This window comes from Colletotrichum chrysophilum, assembly GCF_026319265.1.
Source record: "Colletotrichum chrysophilum strain AFK26 chromosome Unknown scaffold_56, whole genome shotgun sequence".
In the NCBI taxonomy this organism is placed as follows: domain Eukaryota; kingdom Fungi; phylum Ascomycota; class Sordariomycetes; order Glomerellales; family Glomerellaceae; genus Colletotrichum; species Colletotrichum chrysophilum.
Genome location: NW_026517343.1, coordinates 273,288 through 290,981, shown reverse-complemented (window position 1 = coordinate 290,981; position 17,694 = coordinate 273,288). Strand labels below are relative to the sequence as shown.

The 17,694-nt window shown below is 50.3% G+C and overlaps 3 protein-coding genes across 3 annotated transcripts; 1 reads left to right on the top strand and 2 right to left on the bottom strand.

Annotated features, from left to right (window-relative positions):
* Positions 1 to 338: 338 nt before the first annotated feature.
* On the bottom strand, positions 339 to 2,307 carry COL26b_007157 (uncharacterized protein; the record flags this gene model as incomplete). Its single annotated transcript, XM_053179959.1, has 2 exons — positions 339 to 976; positions 1,059 to 2,307. The coding sequence occupies 2 exons, from the start codon at positions 2,305 to 2,307 to the stop codon at positions 339 to 341; spliced, it is 1,887 nt and encodes a 628-aa protein (XP_053036167.1).
* An 8,312-nt stretch (positions 2,308 to 10,619) lies between these two features.
* On the bottom strand, positions 10,620 to 11,382 carry COL26b_007156 (uncharacterized protein; the record flags this gene model as incomplete). The annotated part of the gene is made up of 2 exons (XM_053179958.1): positions 10,620 to 11,135; positions 11,194 to 11,382. The coding sequence occupies 2 exons, from the start codon at positions 11,380 to 11,382 to the stop codon at positions 10,620 to 10,622; spliced, it is 705 nt and encodes a 234-aa protein (XP_053036166.1).
* A 689-nt stretch (positions 11,383 to 12,071) lies between these two features.
* On the top strand, positions 12,072 to 12,559 carry COL26b_007155 (uncharacterized protein; the record flags this gene model as incomplete). The annotated part of the gene is made up of 3 exons (XM_053179957.1): positions 12,072 to 12,082; positions 12,139 to 12,371; positions 12,420 to 12,559. 3 exons carry the CDS (start codon positions 12,072 to 12,074, stop codon positions 12,557 to 12,559), a joined length of 384 nt encoding a protein of 127 aa, XP_053036165.1.
* Between the last annotated feature and the right edge of the window lie 5,135 nt (positions 12,560 to 17,694).

Below are 17,694 nucleotides of genomic sequence, written 5' to 3'. Positions count from 1 at the left end.
CATCACAAAAACATCTACTACCCTATTTACCTATTTCTGGACTCACATCATCGAATACGACACTGAAAACTGCATTTTCATGATCGCTCAAATCCTGGCTTTAATTGCATGCTACTTTTACCTATTTTACTATGGAAAGTCTCAACGGCTTCCACCCTGCTGTGAACAACGGTTTCCGCCCTTGTCTCAACGGACCCACCTAATTCTATGGTGGGGCGTTCAACGGCTTCCGACGTAAGCCATCGTGGACGTGATGTTAGACGTACGAACATAGTTTGTTGCCATGGAGGAAGACAGAGAAGTGAAGGACCATAGCGATAGGCGGCTATTCCCGAATTCTATTTCCTCCCGGCCTCAGCTCTCCGGCGTGCCTCGTCAACAACGCTCTTGATACTGTCATGGAATCTCCAGGTGCTCTTGGCCATTCTAGATATGTGTTTCAAGTCTAGTTCTCCACCATCCTGCTGAGCCAGGCTCGCGGCCGAAAACAAAATGTTCCTGATTTGTCGTCCATTAAGTCCCTCGGTCCAATCTCTAGCCTCTTCTTCGTCCTTAAACCAGCGTCGAATCATTTCCTTGTCCTTCACCTGGTCAGGCTTGAGCTGGCCAATGAAGTTGTCAAAGATCTCCTGTTTCTGGTCGCGTTGTAGATCATCATACTTGATGCCCAAATTTACGCGGCTCTGTACGGCAATATCGAACTGGGTAATTCGATTCGTCGTAAGTATTAGAATGCCCTCATAGTATTCCAGGACCCTGAGCAAGACCGACACTAAAGCGTTGCGGTTGAGATCTGACGTATGACTGCTCCGCGATTCGAGGAACACGTCGGCTTCGTCAAACAGCAATACAGCCCGCCAATTAGCCGCCAGTTCGAAGAGCGCTTCGAGATTTTGCTCCACCTCCGCTGGTTTGAGACCAATATCGGAAACACCGACAGAAAAGAGCGGCTTGCCGGCGAGCTGGGCGACGCTTTCTAAAGAAGAAACGAAGCACAGTGGTTAGCCAAAGGAGAGTTCTATGCCTGATAATACTGACAATATCGACGGCGGACTTACCTGCCGTAAGAGTTTTTCCAACACCTGGTGGCCCGTGGAGCAAAATCACTAGCCCCTTTCCTTTACCTTTGATGATGTCCGTCATCAATGGCTTCGAATTAGCCCCACTAGAGTGACACCGCACTAGGTCCTTGATTAGCGACTTTTGTGTTGCAAGAAGCTGTAGCTTCTCAAACGCCTCGGAGCTACGCAATTCCTTGATATCTTTGAGGTAGCTTTCCCATTCTTCGGTGGCTTCGCTGGAGCTTGTCTTTTGTTTCCCTACACTTAATTCCAACCAAGTTCTTGAATCCAGATGATAGCCAAGTACCCTCGGAGGGCAAATCTTGAACTGGAGATCTTCGAAATGGGTCTGCGTCTTGACACCGTCGTAGGCCATCTTCTGGCTGTCTCTGAGAGCTGCGTTCGTAACGCAAGCTGGGCATCGACACTCATTATTTCTGCGAGGAAAGTCTGCCGAGCCCATAGGTGCGTAAGTGCCTGACCATGGGGAGTACTGAAGGTAAGCTTCAAAGTCCACCATAACACGGCCTTGGATACGTCGTTTTTTGGGCGCTCTTCGCTCTTTGCCCCTCTGACTGCCTCTACTAAGTATCATGCGCCACAAGATGTCGCCACCATCGTCGGCCTCATTTTGAAAGCCAGTACCGTGAGAGACTACAAATCCGTCGTAATCAAACATCTGCGATCCCTGCTGCTTCACGCATAGTTCCGCAAACCTCTTGCCGCGTTCTAGCAATGCCGCTTCCATTGCTTCTCGTGAAGCTTCATCAGATCTTGATGCGTCTTCCGGTTTGTGGAACTTGAAAGGATGACAATGAAGTGTACTGATAACCTTGCTCCCCGTATACTGTTCGAATCGGAATTGCACTGGCACTCTCTTGAAACAAGCCCCGTCCCAGTCGTAGGCCCAAGCAACCATCGACCATGACACATCCGACGTGTCTTTTCCAGGTCTCTCGTCTATGTCGCGCTTGTCGTTGGAGTCCTTGACGATAAAAAGCTGGGGTTCGTTCATGAACAGTGTTGAGAAAACGATCTCCCCGGGTGGAAAGATGGTCCACAAATGCTCAAACTGAATAGATCCAGTGTTGTTCTGCGCCTCGACTGATTGAAAGTACTTGCCCAACTCTGGTATCGTCCTGACGAGCTTTAGCATCAATTTCAGCTGCGCACGTGCGTTCTCGAGGTTGCTGGCTTTTCCCAGATATTCCAGCGCTCGTGCTTTTTGCTCCTCAGACCCGGCCATCGTGACGTCTGTACGGGGTCCCAGCTTTTGGATGCGAACCTTCATTTCCTCCGTCCGGAGCGAATCCTCGATTGCCAAGTCATTTAGTCTGTCCCAGTTGTGTATTAGAGGCTCACACGGGCTGACGAAGACGACAGGATCCTTTGTTTTGTCCCAGGACGAAGGCGAATCGGGCGGGGGAAGGTGCAAATTGGGATATGCCTCGAGAGCTACGCTCAACAAGGCCTTCAGCTCTGGTGCTCGGACGCTTATCTCAGTTTCGAAATATCTACCATGCTCCTCCACTATTCTGGCGTATTTTAGCTGCTGGGGCGACCCTTGGCTTTCGCTTCCAGTCTCGATGGATTCCAGCCCCAGCTTGACCAATTCGGAACGCTCTAAGGCGCACTCTGCTGAGCCATTGATAGGTTTCAGTGGACGCTGAACAAAGAGACACCTTGGCGTCTGGGGACCGTTGTGTGGATGAGTCTCAGCCGATGTGGTTTCGTTCTCTTTCAACTCGATATCTCCCTCAGATGTACCCTGGCCATGGGTGGTAAGCACAAACACTTCAGTAAGAATACTGAGCTAATAGCTTTATTTCTTTCATAACTTACTGGCTGGGAATTCAGACTCTTTCCCGCAAGCAGCGCAAGGTCAGAAGTGGCCTTTTCTTTGTTAGTCCCACCAACCCTAGACTCCAAGTCCTTGATCCTCAATTCAAGCAGCGCTATGTACCTGCGCTCGAGGGTGGAAATGGTGTCGCTGGAGAAGTGCTGCATTCCTGTCGCCATCACATCAAACTGCAGGATAAAATGAAATCGTAAAATGATTATGTTCAGGTCTCGTTACGGGAAGTCAATGAAGCAATAGATGACCATTATTCTGCCCAAGCTGAGGAATTCGAGCTATATTTACTGACTGAATAAATGAGGTTTTAAAATGCTGAGGTCACCTTTTTCCACCTGTCTTCAATCCTGCATTGATAAATCAATAGTCGCATGCAGCTGAGCCTGAAAAGGGTAAGCGGCCATGCAGAATAAAGGCACAGTTATTGTAATTTTCAACTTTCTGACCACCCATGCATGCATAGGCGCAGATCAATTGCTACTTATGGTTATGATAGTGAAGACTGAGAATACTCCTTTTCACCTATCAGCTTCTATGTAATTGATAATGCATGAATAAATCAATAGCTATATGCAGCTGAACCTGAAAAGGCAAGCCGCTGCGCAGAATAAAGGCACTTTTCAACTTTCTGACCACCCATACATGCATAGGCGCAGATCAATTGTTACCTTTTCTTTTATGATAGCCTCATTTAACAGTGAGGCCACCATTTAAACGTCTACCCTCATCAAATCATTCTGAACCCCTCTTTCAGCTGATGACATGTTCTGATCCTAACTGGTTTACTGTCTGACATAAATAGGTCTTACTACATATTATAATGCACTTCCTGCACGATGCATGCAGATACTACTTGGAGGCACAGCGTTCTATACGCTGAGAGCCTTCCGCCGGTGTAGATTGGTGCTCATGGAGGCACGATAGGGCCTGGAAGTCCCACGCATGCTTCCATAAATGCACGGCTTCAATCGTAATGTTCCCAGGGTACTGGCGATACTGCAACCTTTCCGTTATAACTGCGACTATAATTCCTAGGCGCTTTCTTGAAGACCACTGATAGGCATCTCCTATGCACGCATGAACGGAAACACATCCTCCTCTACCGGGAAATCTTCAGCTTCGAGACCAACCTCTTCTCACGATCATCATTTCCAGCATGGGACAATCAGCCGAGTCTTCACATGGGGTTAGATACACTAGTGAAGAGATAGAAGGATTCTGGACCAGAACCGGGAATGAGCTTCAGCGGTAAGCATCTCCAACAGCATTAACCCACTTATCTAAGTGTTATTAATTGTGACAATCTCTTAATCCATTTCCTCATCTGATAGCTCTGTCATGGAGAAGGCTGCATCTACTTCTTTAGACTCGATTGAGTTGCTCTGGCAACGAACTCGCAAGAAGGTCCTTCAAGGTGGTTGGCGATTCACCTTCTCTGAAGCGAAGCCAGACGATGTATCCGCTCTGTATGCCTCAGATCTCGACGCGCTAGACAAACTCATTGATGAGCGGATCAAAATCGCGTCTTTGCTGGAAAAATCTCATCGTTCTGATCCAAGAATCAGCAAGCGAGCTGGCAGAAGGCTGTGCGACTTTCTCGTGGGGTTTCGAGGCTACTGTCAAGCTTACTCAGGTGTGGTGCAGCTCATGGGGGGCCTCGACCAGAGCTTCGTGACGGGTGCTCTTCAAGCTCTAGGGCTGTTCATGGTGGTAAGTAGAAACTGAAAGCTTTCATGAGCGAGGAGTGTCTTTAAAAGGATGAAGACCATTTACTTGGTCGGGCTCTAGACTAGAGGTATCTCTGATAACATGCTCGCAGGTTGCCGCAAACAAGGTCGAAACAGAATTGGCGCTTTACAGCACGATTCAGACATTGAAGTCTGAGTATTCGCGGATCCAAAAGCTAGTCGGCATCTATAGCAATAGCAGTGTGTTAAAGAAGTGCGTTGCTACTGTGTACCGTCTTGGTATTGAGTTCATGCAAGAGGCAACCGTCTATTACTCTCGGAGTTCCTCCAGGAGGATCTGGCACGTAGTAGTCCGACCTCCTCAACTTGACTTGGAAAGAAAAATATCGGATCTGCGAAGCGCAGTTGAAGAACTTGTCAAAGAGCGTGACATGGAGGCACACTTGCGGCTGGACAGAGTAGAGAGCAAAATAGATGCGGGGCTTGAGCGTAGGTGCTGCATTTCTACTGGCCTGCTCTTATCATATGAACTAATGAATTCCGTAATAGAGACCAAGAACGAAAGAACAAACGCCAGGCTTGATAAGACGCGCTCCTTTCTCGGCCTTCCTCCAAATAATGCGTTCACCCAGTTACAAGACTTCATCTCCTTACTAGATGAAGAGTTCTCACACCTCAAGAGGATACCCCCCTTTCGAGCCGAAGATTTGACTGGCCAGGGTGCATTCAACATTTGGGTGGAGGAAACAGCACAGATCAAAAGATCAACATTCTTACTTGTTCATGGGCAAACCATAGCCCCCTGGGACACGGCTCTGGCATGGACATCCCAGGCTAGCGTCGAAGCAGTACGATTGTTAGAGGACAAGCAAGCTATCGTGTCGTGGCATTTTTGTGGGCCAGACAACAAGCACGAAGTTGACATCGGAGGTGTTTGTCGCCCTATTCCCGCCGCCGCTCTGGTCCTTCTCTCTCTTGGATACCGATTACTAGAATTGACACCTATCGGTCGAGAAGCGCTAGGCAGCTCAAACACTCCAGACTTTGAGTTCCAGCTCCAACAAATTCTAGGTACCGCTCAAAACAGCCGAGAAAAGATTGACGCCCGCAGCACCGGGACAGCAAATGTGACGCTAAAGGATTGTTCGACAGCTGCTATGGATTTTCTTAGAGCGTCCATTGCATTACTTGTACAGCATAGACGAGCTGTGTTCTCTGAATCTGAGCAGTGTGTGGTCTATTTCGTTGTAGATCGATTCGATGTACTTCCACAATACGACACAATGCTACTGCAGCCGTTGATGGTTTTGGTGCAGGAACCGGGGACTGGGGTAGTGGTGAAAGTTCTAGTAGCTGGAGAACGTAAACTGTCAGACAACCAAGGGAGTTCTGGGTTTGCAGATTTTGTAACGGATCATCGACAAAGCTCCGTATGGGAAGAAATGGAGTTGGACCAGGGTACCTGAGGGACTGATTTGCTTCAATCAACCGGAAAGCATGCATGCGCACGCAGCCTTTTCTTCTTCCTCCTTCCCCTCGCTGATATCAGAGAAGATGGTTACATATAAATACGATCCTCCATTACGAGTCCATAACTCGGAGAATGACATGGCATTGATGATGACCATGCGCTTGTGTGTTTATGTCCTCAGCTCTGAGGGTTCATAGCCTGCGTCAAGTGGCTTGATTAATCCAGCTACGAGTGCCGGGTGTGCCTGGCTGCAAAAGTCTATGCCTAATCCCTCACGAAAAGACGATATTAGGCCAGTATCCAGGCCTCAAGCCTAGGGCTGAGTGACGTCTCAGGTCCTTGAATACGGGCCGTAACAGGGTTAGGCGCTCAATTACAAGGATACGTTTTCAGTCGCCAAAGTCCTGATTTCGATAGACGGGTTAATGATAGACTGTGCTGCGGTCCAACCAGCGACAGTGGCATAAGCTCAGGCTGGCTGGCTGATCGGTCAATTGGTAGGACCTCGAATCTTGGAGAGCCAAAAGCGGAGCGTCCAAGGATTCATCTCGTCTGGATGTCACTCACTTAATGAACTGGCTTGGATCAGACGGGCCAGGCTCCGGGATGCCGTCACATGAAATCAGCGAATGGCTCCAGGCAATAGCCTTTTCAGCTTAAATCACCAAGGCCAATCTTTTCTATCTTAGCCTGTTTTGCCTGTGACTTTGTTGTTTTGAGGAAGTTTCGAGCCCACGCAGTAGGGGGTTTCACAGTAGGGGAAAAAGCAGTAAAAGCACCTCGGTCAGTGTCCAGTCCAGTAGCTATGCAGTACACGTACCCAAGCTGCCTATGGCTTTACTCTCTTATTCGGTCTTCTTCTCTTTCTTCTTCGTCGTTAGATCGCGGCTTTCCTTCATGCCCCGTCTTCGACGCTTGTCTTTGACCGTCACAGGGAAGACCCACCCAAAGTCGTCATTCCGGACGCCGCTCGGCAGCGGATCTCCCGACGACTAGAACGGCCGCCACGATACCTGCAATCATTCCGGTAGGTCCAGGTTGAACCGAAAAAAATCACCAGGCGCTGTCGAAGTCTGAGGCGAGCTAGACGCAACAGAACGATAATCTCCGCTCTCAGGCTTGGGACAACCCGGAGCAGCATCCATGAACGAAACCTCAATCGGCAAGGTCACGGCAGTGACAAAGATATGCGGTATGATCTGGGTTCAATCTCGCATAGGACTTCATTCGTCCTTGTTTGTGATTCGAGAGAAATGAAGGTATCGAAGCATGGAGATTTCCCAAAGACCATGGCGACAGCTGATGGAACTAGGTCAGTAACCCGTCAGCATAGTCGATAAGACGACAGTCAAATGGAGGCCAAGGAGAAGAGACTGCGGGAAGGACACGACAAAACCATTCGCGCATCACTATATTCCACCCCACCTCCCTCGCCTCGTTGACGAACACCAGGAAAGTTTGCAAGGTCATGGTCTTGCTGAAAGTTTTAACTAGACACGCTCTGGGATTGGACACTGGCTAGGGTACGCCAGTTCTGATGAGATGCAGGTATGAACTCAGCAGCTTTGGCCCTCTTCTTGGGCTGGACTGCTCCTCGGGTCCATCCCCAAGCTGGTCTCTCAGCAGCCATACGTACGAGTGAAGTTCTGCGAATTCAGAAAGCCGCCATGACAAAGTAGTACCCTAGCAAGGAGCCAGAAAAGCATAGTACCTTACCCGAAAGTCGCACCAATGACCTGATGGGCTTTTCTCGGTAGATTGCCTATCTACTGACAGCATGTTTCCAGCGCCAAAGTAGTGGCGGAGCTATGGGCGCGGCGGTGAAGCAGGCAATTCCAGCAAAGCCCACGGATGTCACAGGCCGATACGCCATCGTTCATCCAAAGAAGAATGGTTTTAGAAAGCGACTGCTCGATGAACCGGCCAATCTACAAGGTCGTGTCGTCGTCTGATAATCAGCCCGTTGCCCCGGGGTGCGTCACCGTCAAGACCTGGACAAAGTATGCCTAGGCAGAGAACAGTATGCTTCCATCCTCAGATATGTTACTTATCCTGGCCAATCTTGAAGCTGTGTCGTGACGGCTAGGATAGAGGGAAGCCTTCCTTTCCACACGCCCTCTAACTCTTCTCCTAGTCTAATTCCACGACCAATCAGCCCTTGGCTTCTACCAGAGTATTCCCGGCGTCTTAAGTCTCACACTACAGCCGAAACAGACCTTCGGTATTCATTGATTGTCGACAAATCCTATGTATCCCCGTCTTCAAACTGTTAGCAGCATATCCAAACTATGGTCAGAATTTCTTTAGATAGCAAAGGGCTCCATAACAAGAGAAACAACAATAGATGCTGGCAACGGCGAACAAGCTCGATTATTCAACTTTGGGTCGCTTGTTTTATCCATGAGCGCGTCTCTCGAACACAATGCACCTGGAGCGAGGCACATGTACTTGTAGTCTCATTGATGACCAAGTGCCTCCTTCGGCGTTTATGCATCCAACGCCCGCACCTTAACCGGCTTCGTCTGCCCAGTCGATGCCAGAATCTTGGCGAGGTTGATCGTGTGGAGGATCGTTTCGACAGACTTCATGAACATGGGAGTGCCTGTATTTGTAGATTTGGCCCAGTCCTTTTTGGTTACCTTATTGGCTTACTCTTAGCTCGCAGGTAACAATGCTGATGATCAATATGCTGCCTAACCCATCAGGTCTCCGTGGCTGGGCATGTAGAGCCGGGCAATCACAGCCGCTGTTTTTTGCCGTGTCTTGCCTCGACGCACACTCGACCATCGAAGTCCATGTGAATGTTTCATCGATCGACAGGGCACCGGATATCGCGCTGAAGAAAGGCATTGCGAGCAACTTGGAAACACACGGGCTCTGCCCCCGCGCACATCAGGTCTGGGAGGCGTATTGCGGGACAGGCATGACAGCATATCACTACCGAGCATGATGGCCAAGGGCGTATCTTGAACGCCCAAGGACAGGTTTGTCACGCAGAATGTCGCGATTCATGAGGCAGAGAGCCGAGGGGTTGGCTCGGTATATCACCGGGAATGTTGTGAGGCAGTGTTGTTGTTGTTGTTGTATTCAACGCCGAGGCGGCAAGGGCGCAACCGCCCTTGCGGCCGACCTCCCGAAGGGTATATGACGTGAAGGGCCGCAGGCTCAAGCTATATACTCTAAAGTACACGCCTCTTCCTAACGTCCTCCAAATCCTGCCCGTGAGCTGCTGTGTGTTCTGTCCGTCCCTAGTTCCCGCTGGTTCCCTAGTTCCGTTGTAGCCGTCAGATCGCCCTTGGTGGCGTTGAAGGATTCAACAGCCACAGCACTATTTCCTGGCATCCCCATCCCAAGACTTTCAAGTCTCAAAACATTGGGCCGGCCCGGGTGAGGTCCCACTCACTCTTCTCGACTGATTCCGTGTGCGTAAATAGTTTCAATCGCGCGCACTAGGTTTATCCCGTCACCTAGGTGTGCCACCTATGAGGCTGATGTGGGGGCACAGGTCAAGAGTGGATTCTGCCAACACATCATGGCTACCTCACCCCAAAGTGCAGTTTGCCAGGTTGTCGATGCAGCTCGAGAAATGTCGGAAAGTTAAATTTCGTATATCCGGCACAGCACGGATCTTAACGAAGAGAAGGACGGTGTCGGGAAACATTGAGGTTGAATTGGGCTTGCTGTTGACCTGCCACCGGCCAAGGCCAAGCCTTTACCACCCTCTCACCGAACCAAACAGTGGAATCATGAATCGCCGTCAATGAACATTGTGCCAAGTAGTTGACCAAAGTGGCGTGATTAAAGAACTTCTACAGCAAATTCAGGCTTAATAGGTCCAATATCGCTTGCAATGCGGGTCCGGTGTGCAAGTTTGGCGCCTGGTATTGCTTTTCGCATGGCGCAGCCGTCGGCCGACTTGCAGAGGGTGAAACATAGTCGCACGGCAGGGCTGTCGCCATTAATGGCTCACCTAAGGAGCCTGCCGGCATCTCAACTCGGCAAATGGGTTCTCACGGAATTCAACAACCAGTGATTGAAGGCAAGTTCCTGCTTGCGCCGTATTGGTATCGAGACCAAGGAAGCCTGGCCCATGATCATCACCAGGATAGGTCCATCCCACAGGGCCATTCCGTCCGATTTCAGCTCGCGATAGATGGGGCTACGAGCGGGAGATCTGCAATGGCCCCTGTGTGCAATGCAGCACCCGTACACGTGTAATAAAAAAGTCTTCCCGAGGGCAACGTTGATGATCTGATCCTGAAAGCTAGCCCTGCAAGTAAGAGTGGATCTAGATCGGGCCAGGCGCGTGGAATCCGGGGTCGCGGCGGCGGCTGTGCCCCTTACCGCAGGAAGCTGTACCCTCGGATGTGTTCATCGTTTTCTATTGTGGCTGGCATGGCTTTACAAATCCAACGAGGGGGTTACTGGGATCAGGCAATGTCCTCTCTGTTCACCTAACACATCGACTGTCCAGATTGGACGACATCTGCCAAGGTGGCCAAGCTATGAATCGCCTCCCCTTGTGTCACTCCCTTCTCCACATGTCAGTCCACTTCTGGTGACTCGAGCTGCACCTCAGGCTCTCCCGCTTTAGCGTCGTTCTCTTTGCCTTCCTCGCCGGAGGTTTTGCCCACGGCCTGCTCCTCCTTCTCTTCCGGCTTCACTGGCTTGACAGGCATCTCCACGCGCACGAGATCCACCTCCAAAGCAAGGCAACCCTCCCCGAGTTTCGACTTTAACCCGTCCTGCTCGACGTCGAAGTACAGAGACCAGAAGCCGTCGTTCTCAACTACAAAGAAGCCCTCCCAACTGGCAAAGGTGAGCCGATGGTCCTGCCTGGTGCAGTCGAAGGGACCGTTGTAGTTGTGTTGCGCGTACGGACGGGTCCCGAACTTGAGTTCATACGTGTCCCTGTCCACGTAGATCCAATTCATGATCGGGGGCTCGTCGCAGATGGTCGATACGAGGCCCGCATACTGGGCTTCGGGGTACGGCAAGAAGTACCCTGCAAATTGATGGCCGAACGCCGAGTCAGGGTCAGTTCCTGTGTCCACGAAGAGCTATGCAGATGTAAGCGAGTGAGCCTCGGAAAACCGAAAGGATTGGAAGGGACGATACCTTGTCTCCGGATAGAACTACATGTTTCCCTTCGAGTTCCGGAGAGTATTTGGTGGATTTGCGGCACCGGATAAGCAAGTTGTTCTTGCGACTGCGATGTTCTTTTCTTCTAGCTGTCTGTTGCGTATGTCGGATGGCCTCCGCCATGCCGAATGCCGCCGAGAACGCGACGAAAAATGCTGTGACCATTGTGTGAAGTGCAAAATGTGCTTGTTGTCTCTGAGGTAGCGTTCGGCAAGAGGGGCGTTGCAGCTCGATGGACGTGGATTTATGCCACTGTCTGACAAATTTGCCCGATGTGTCTGGCGCGCCTCTCCCGACACCTTAAGTGCGAGCAGGCGGTTGAACAAGCATCATCCCCTGAGCATGGACCTGCTTTCTTTTGTTGGGAGCTGCGGTGAACATCCGTCGGGTAGGGCGAGGAGCTGAGTTTTCACTGCAGATATCTCCGCCGTGGCATTGCACAGTAACCGTAGACAGGGTGCGCATCCTTGTCGAGGATCCCAGCAGTAGAGGTCCTCCCTTACGTCCGGATGAAGGGAAATTTGGGAGTCCACCAGCTTCAGCTACATATACTCGAAATGTCTCACAACACCAAGCTCGGAAAAGGATAAAGAGGAAGCCAGCGCCCGCCGAAGATGACTACCTTTTTCCTCAGCAGCACCAAAGTTCCTCAGTCTCATCGCAGATCAGCTTGGAGATACCAACGCCAGAGTCCTTCGCCCAAGAAACCACCAGACAAGCCCGCAGATACTCAACCACCAAAACCGCAACTTCGTCATACAGGCAAGCTGTGGCATAAACGATCTCACGACAACCTCGACTCCGCTTCAAACCATTCACGATCTTCCTCACGTTCCCGACCGAACACCGCCAGAATGTCTTCCCCGTAAGTACCATCAAGCCCCAGTTTTGCTTTCATATCCAATTGATTCTCGCCCCCAGTACCAAGAACTCCAACCCCCCGACCAGCTCCACCACTGCCTCCTCCAACCTGTCCTCCTCTACCAACTCCGCGTCTAACAACCCCAGCTACTCCAGCAACACTACCGCTCCCAGCAACTCTCTCAGCACCAGCAACCCCAACAACTCCCTCAACACCACTAACACCAACAAGGAGAACTCTGGAAAGTCCCTCCCCATGCCTGGCCTGTCCGGCCCCGCCAACGGACCCATCGGTCAGTCTAAAGTCTCCAATGTCAGGCTCCCTCTCTAACATCGCATAGGAAACCTCCTCAAAGGTCCCGTTGACGACAACGGCAAGCTCAAGGACGCCGGCCTCATGGTCGGTATCAAGCTTGACCTTGAAGCCGAGGTTCACCTCACAGCTCGGGTCCGAGGTGACATCCTTGTTGGGCTATACTAGGCTGTCTCGCGCACAGGAGGCCAAGATCGATGGTCGGAGGATCAGGATCGAAGTCGTGTGCGAAGTCCTCAAGATGAAATGTGTCGACGAAGATGGGAGGTGTGCATCAGTTAGTATCGTGAGCTATACGTGGCATTTCCGGGTCGAAGGACGTGGCACTGGCAAATTGTTCATAAACACGATAGCTTGCGATTAATTAAGTCCGTATCATTATGAGCTTTGGTGCCTTGTTGACTGTGTGCCACCTGCTCCCTTGGGCGTGATTAACTCCGAGAGAGGAAAGAAACAAGACTAGCCTGCGTGTTTCCGGCATTACCATTCATAAGGCTTGATTGTCCTTAACGCAGTTGTCAAACAATGAAAGCCAGGGGACATGCAAAGGATTGATAAGAAAATCTCAATTCCACACACCGTATTCATCGGCGATCTGGGACTACAAAAACGTGCCCCATGTAACTTGTGTATATCCAGACGAGTGCCCCCGGGCAACGAAGTATCTCGCCACCAATCCATCATTTTATGAAACACATCCACAACTGTGCCCAAGACATGCCTCTCCTAACTCATGATCAAAAGCCAAGCGTTTGGCGATTTTCGCCCGTAGAATTGTACCCCCCAGCCGCAATGTTGACTGGTTCTGAAGGGATCAACTTAGACTGCCTCCTTGTCTTTGCTCCTTGGTCAGGAGGCACGACCTTGCCATTGAAACCTTTCTTCATCTGTTCTAAACGCGACCAGTACTGTCGGGAGGATTCACTAGCTCGCCGTTCCCACGGTCCCAAGATCACCATCTCAGCCTTCATGATACCACTCCACTTCTTGAGGTTCTCAGTAGACACATCGGATACCTCTTGAGCCCACTTCAACTTGAGTTGATCGGTAAACCGATCAACAAGTAGCCAGCGCCGAACTTTTGGTGACCTTGCTGAAGCTTCCACAGCAGAATAATGCTGCTTGCGTCCTTGGAACGAGATAGAGGCGCCATGCCGGGTGAGGAATTTCACCGACTTCAGAATTCCCGCTCTTGAAGCAGTCATCAAGGCGGATCCCTCTGTACATCCCTCGAAGTCAATTAGACTCCCAATAGAAAGAAGGTTCTTCATGACCTCTGTGTTTCCTATGGCTGCAGCACGACATAACGGACTCCACGCGTCAGCAGGCTCTGTATTCAGTAGCTTCCGGAAGCGTTCGAAGGACATCTTGCGGCAGTAAAGTCGAAACCCTGACGGGAGACAAGCAGCTTCCGGGCATGCGTGGCATTTGAGAAGTGTTGACCGGGACATTGGTGCGAGATCTGTAAGCTGGAAGTCTCCATTGAGAAGGAGAGCCGTCATTGATGTCCTATGCATACTGATATGGACAGCAGACCAGCCAGACTTGTTGGCTTGATAGGGGTCGATAAGCATTCCAGTAAGTCTGAGAAATGTTGACGGTACTATGCTGGCTGTTTTGGTTTCGTCACAGTTGTCCAGTAGGTGGTGTAGACAATTGGATCCGACGTGATCTGTTGTATGAAGATTGGCGCCAATTCTCACCAGATAGATGATCAAAGGAGAGCTTCGACTTTTGCAAGCTCCTATAAGTGGGCCCATGCCTTTACTATCGCGGTGGTTCAGGTTGCTGCCAGCTCGGACAAGCATGTTGACGATGAAGAAAGCGTCCATGCCAACTAACCGCTGAGTTGCATAGATTAGGGGCGTGCGATTGAATGAGTCCGTTGCTTCAACGTCGGCACCGTTATCGAGCAGGAGCCGAATGGCGGTTCTGTTAGCCCTCTCAATGGCCATATGTAATGGTGGAAAGCCGTTGCATGGCATATCCACGGACATTTGACCAACAGTCAGTCTGGCAACACCAGCCCGTTCCCTATTACTTGTATTAGCATTAAATTCACCATAATACTGAGATAATACTAACCCGTACTCCTTTTCATTCGCCCGTATGTGATTCAGGAGAATGCTTAACCCTCCAGTATTAGCCTCGTCAACTGCTATGTAGATGGGGCTGATGGACTCGCTCAGTATACTGCCACCGTCTGCAAGATATTGATCCAGCATAGTTGGCAGTATTGGGTTCAGATTATCTTTCCTGGGCATGTCATGAACAGCAGATGTCCCATCTCCATTGTAACAATTGGCGTTTGCACCCCTTTCCAGAAGCCATTCCACGATCTCCAACATCCCATGCCTAATGGCGACTGCTAGAGGGGTGAAACCGCCAGTTCCCTCTTCTGAGATATCGATATCAATCGAAGACTGTCGATCCAAAAGGGTTTTGCAGGTGGAAAGGCTTCCAGCCCGAACCCCCCGTGAAACGGCTTTTGCGAGAGCAGAGGAGGGAACATTATCCCACACTGGAGCTACAGCAGACGACTGTGCAGCATGCGCTTTTAAGCGATCAATGATCAACTGCTGGTTGTTTTCGTAGGCCAAAAAGAGCGGCGTCATTCCATCTGACCTGGCCGTTATTTCGCTGCCTAGCTCTAGCAATCTTTCAACCAAACCGAGGTTGCCTTTCTCAACCGCAATGTGGAGAGCCAGCTGGCCGTCAGCTGACCTGGCATTGACATTTGCGCCCCGAGACACCAGAGCTTCAACGCAATTGATGCTTCCTCCCATTGCTGCCCAATGCAATGCGGTAAATCCATTGTCTGTGGCGGCTTCCAAATTGATTGAGGGTACATTTTGGAGGAGCAATAGAAGAACGTCTGCAGAAGCCGTCACGGCAACATGAAGTGGCGTCGTGTCATTGAAGGTTTCTGACTGATACACAGTCCTACACCCATGTTCCCAATCTATCGTCCATGTGGGCTCTCTGGGAGATAGCAGCCTTGACATGAAGAGCATGGCCCCTCGCGCAGCTGCCATGTGAACGGCAGTCCACCCGTGTAGAGATGGGATAAGGGGATCGGCTCCCAGTTCAAGAAGGACACAGGCCAACTCGAAAGTCTTTTGGTCCAAGTGACAAGTCAATCCAGTATCGCCCACATCGGAAGCAGTACGTAGGTTTGGGCTGGCGCCCGCCTCTATTGTCAGTTCGAGTATCTTCCGCCTGAATTGCTGTTCATCCATATCGGTCGAGACATGCATGAGCCCCAATCCGGAAGTCGGATTTGTTTGATTTATCGATCCCGGGTCTGCGTGCTTCAAAAACTCTTCAATTCGGAAGACATTTTCGTCATCGACAGCTGGCAGCGTGTAAATATGCTCAAGGGCAGAAATTCCTTCAACACGTCGATGCACCTTAACGCCGCGTCTCATCAACTGGAATGACGTCATGTCGTAGTCTAGGTTCGTTGAAAGCTTCAGAACTTGAACCGCGCAATCTGTGTCTTGGAATGAAGTCCAGTACTCTGTGGCTTCGAGCAAAAGACACATTGTGGAGTCAGAGATGGGAAAGTCGCCTTCGTCGAAATCTTTTGAAAATGCCGAGAACAATCCAGCGAACGAAAAAAGGCCAGATTTCAATCGAGCTTTCTCGTATTGCTTCAGAACACCATCCTGAACTAGACTTTTGACCACTAGGTCAGCAGCCTTGTAACGTTTTCTAAGCGCATGCTGCGAGAGATTTGCAGTGTTAGATTCCCAAATATTCGAAATTTCCAAAGACTCGAAATGCAGCAGCAGAGGCTGAATCAAAAAGCTCAATACGTCTGAGGACGGTGGATCGAAATTCGTATTATGGAGGTAATGTTCCCATGGCATCTTTCCATCACTCCGGAGCCCTCGAGAACCAGGTAAGATCTGTTCAAATCGAATAGCCAGGCCCAATTCAGTGTTTGCTTGCAGGCAGTGTAATGGGCTTTTGGAGCTGTAGTCGAGAGGCGAAGTTGGTAATCCCAGGTCCAACAGTTGGTCTAGGACTGTTTCAGATCCGGATTTGGCGACCAGCAAAAGGATCGGAACTGGGGAGCCCCAAGCGCTAGATGCAAACTCCTTTCTCTCCAGAAGTATTTCAGCCAAACGCGTTTCTCCTTGCTCCAAGGCAAGTGAAAAAGGTGTGTGCCCGTTGTTGCTGCGCGAGGAAAGGCTGCAGCCATCACCCAAAAGGATGTCAAGCTTTAATTCAATCCTGTATTCCCATCCTGACATTCCAAGTGCACCTTTCATCTCCTCATGGTCTCCAAGGACTAAATTATGCAATAAGCCGTTCCCGGTGTCGCAATCTGTGATAGATGATGTACTTATTCGTGCATCTTTGACGGCTTCCCGAAGTTGGGTATCATCCACGTCATGGCAGGCTGAAATGCTCAGCTTTTCGAGGCTCAGTCGATCTTGAGAGATGCGAGAATCAATCTCGTATGTTTTCATGTAACCAATATTTTGTGCTATTTTCAAACCATATTCCCAGACCAGCCGGCATAGTTCGAAATGAATAGCTGACTCGTCAATCGTGCGCCTCAAAGACTCGCAAAACAGACACATTGACTGCATCTCTTCGTTGTCCCAGGAGTTAAGGCCAACGTTGATGAGGTGCTGCATCTCTTCGGAAAATTGGTCCAAGTCACATTGCGCGAGTACAGTGCCTCCAGTGACCAGTAGCTGAATTACTGAGAAATCAAAAGTCTGTATCCAACAACTCATGGCAAGGCGTACCATATGTCGGGGGGTTTGTTCGAAATGTTGAATGAAAAGACGTATGGTGTGGATCGTAAAACAGGTTTCAGAAGTGTCTGTTCCAATGAGGCGCCGGAACCGTGCTCGTGTGTGAAACCTAGTGTACCCCTTTCCGGTATGCCGGATAGCGCCCCAGAGACAATCGACGGCACATTCAAATACCTTCTCGATGAAGTAGTCGCTGGTCTGAGGTTCGATCTGTGTAAGAAGAAAGGAGCTGATCTCTGGTAAGGACAGGGTTGCGGCGAAGTGCAACGGGTGGGTGTTTTCGTTGACGATCTCCGCGACCAGGTTCATCTGGTCCTCTATTTCCAGCTTCTCAGCCCATCCTCTGAGTTGCAAAACAAGAAAAACCTCCCAATGCGTGAAGCATGCAGATTTGCACGGATCAAACAACCGTTTGGCACTGGCTAGCAAAGAAGGGTCATCCCACTGCTCTCTTGCGTAGTATATCCAGTTGCTTGCGGCATAACTGTACAAGGGATAATTCTGATTGTCTTGATCCATCTTCGAAAGCCC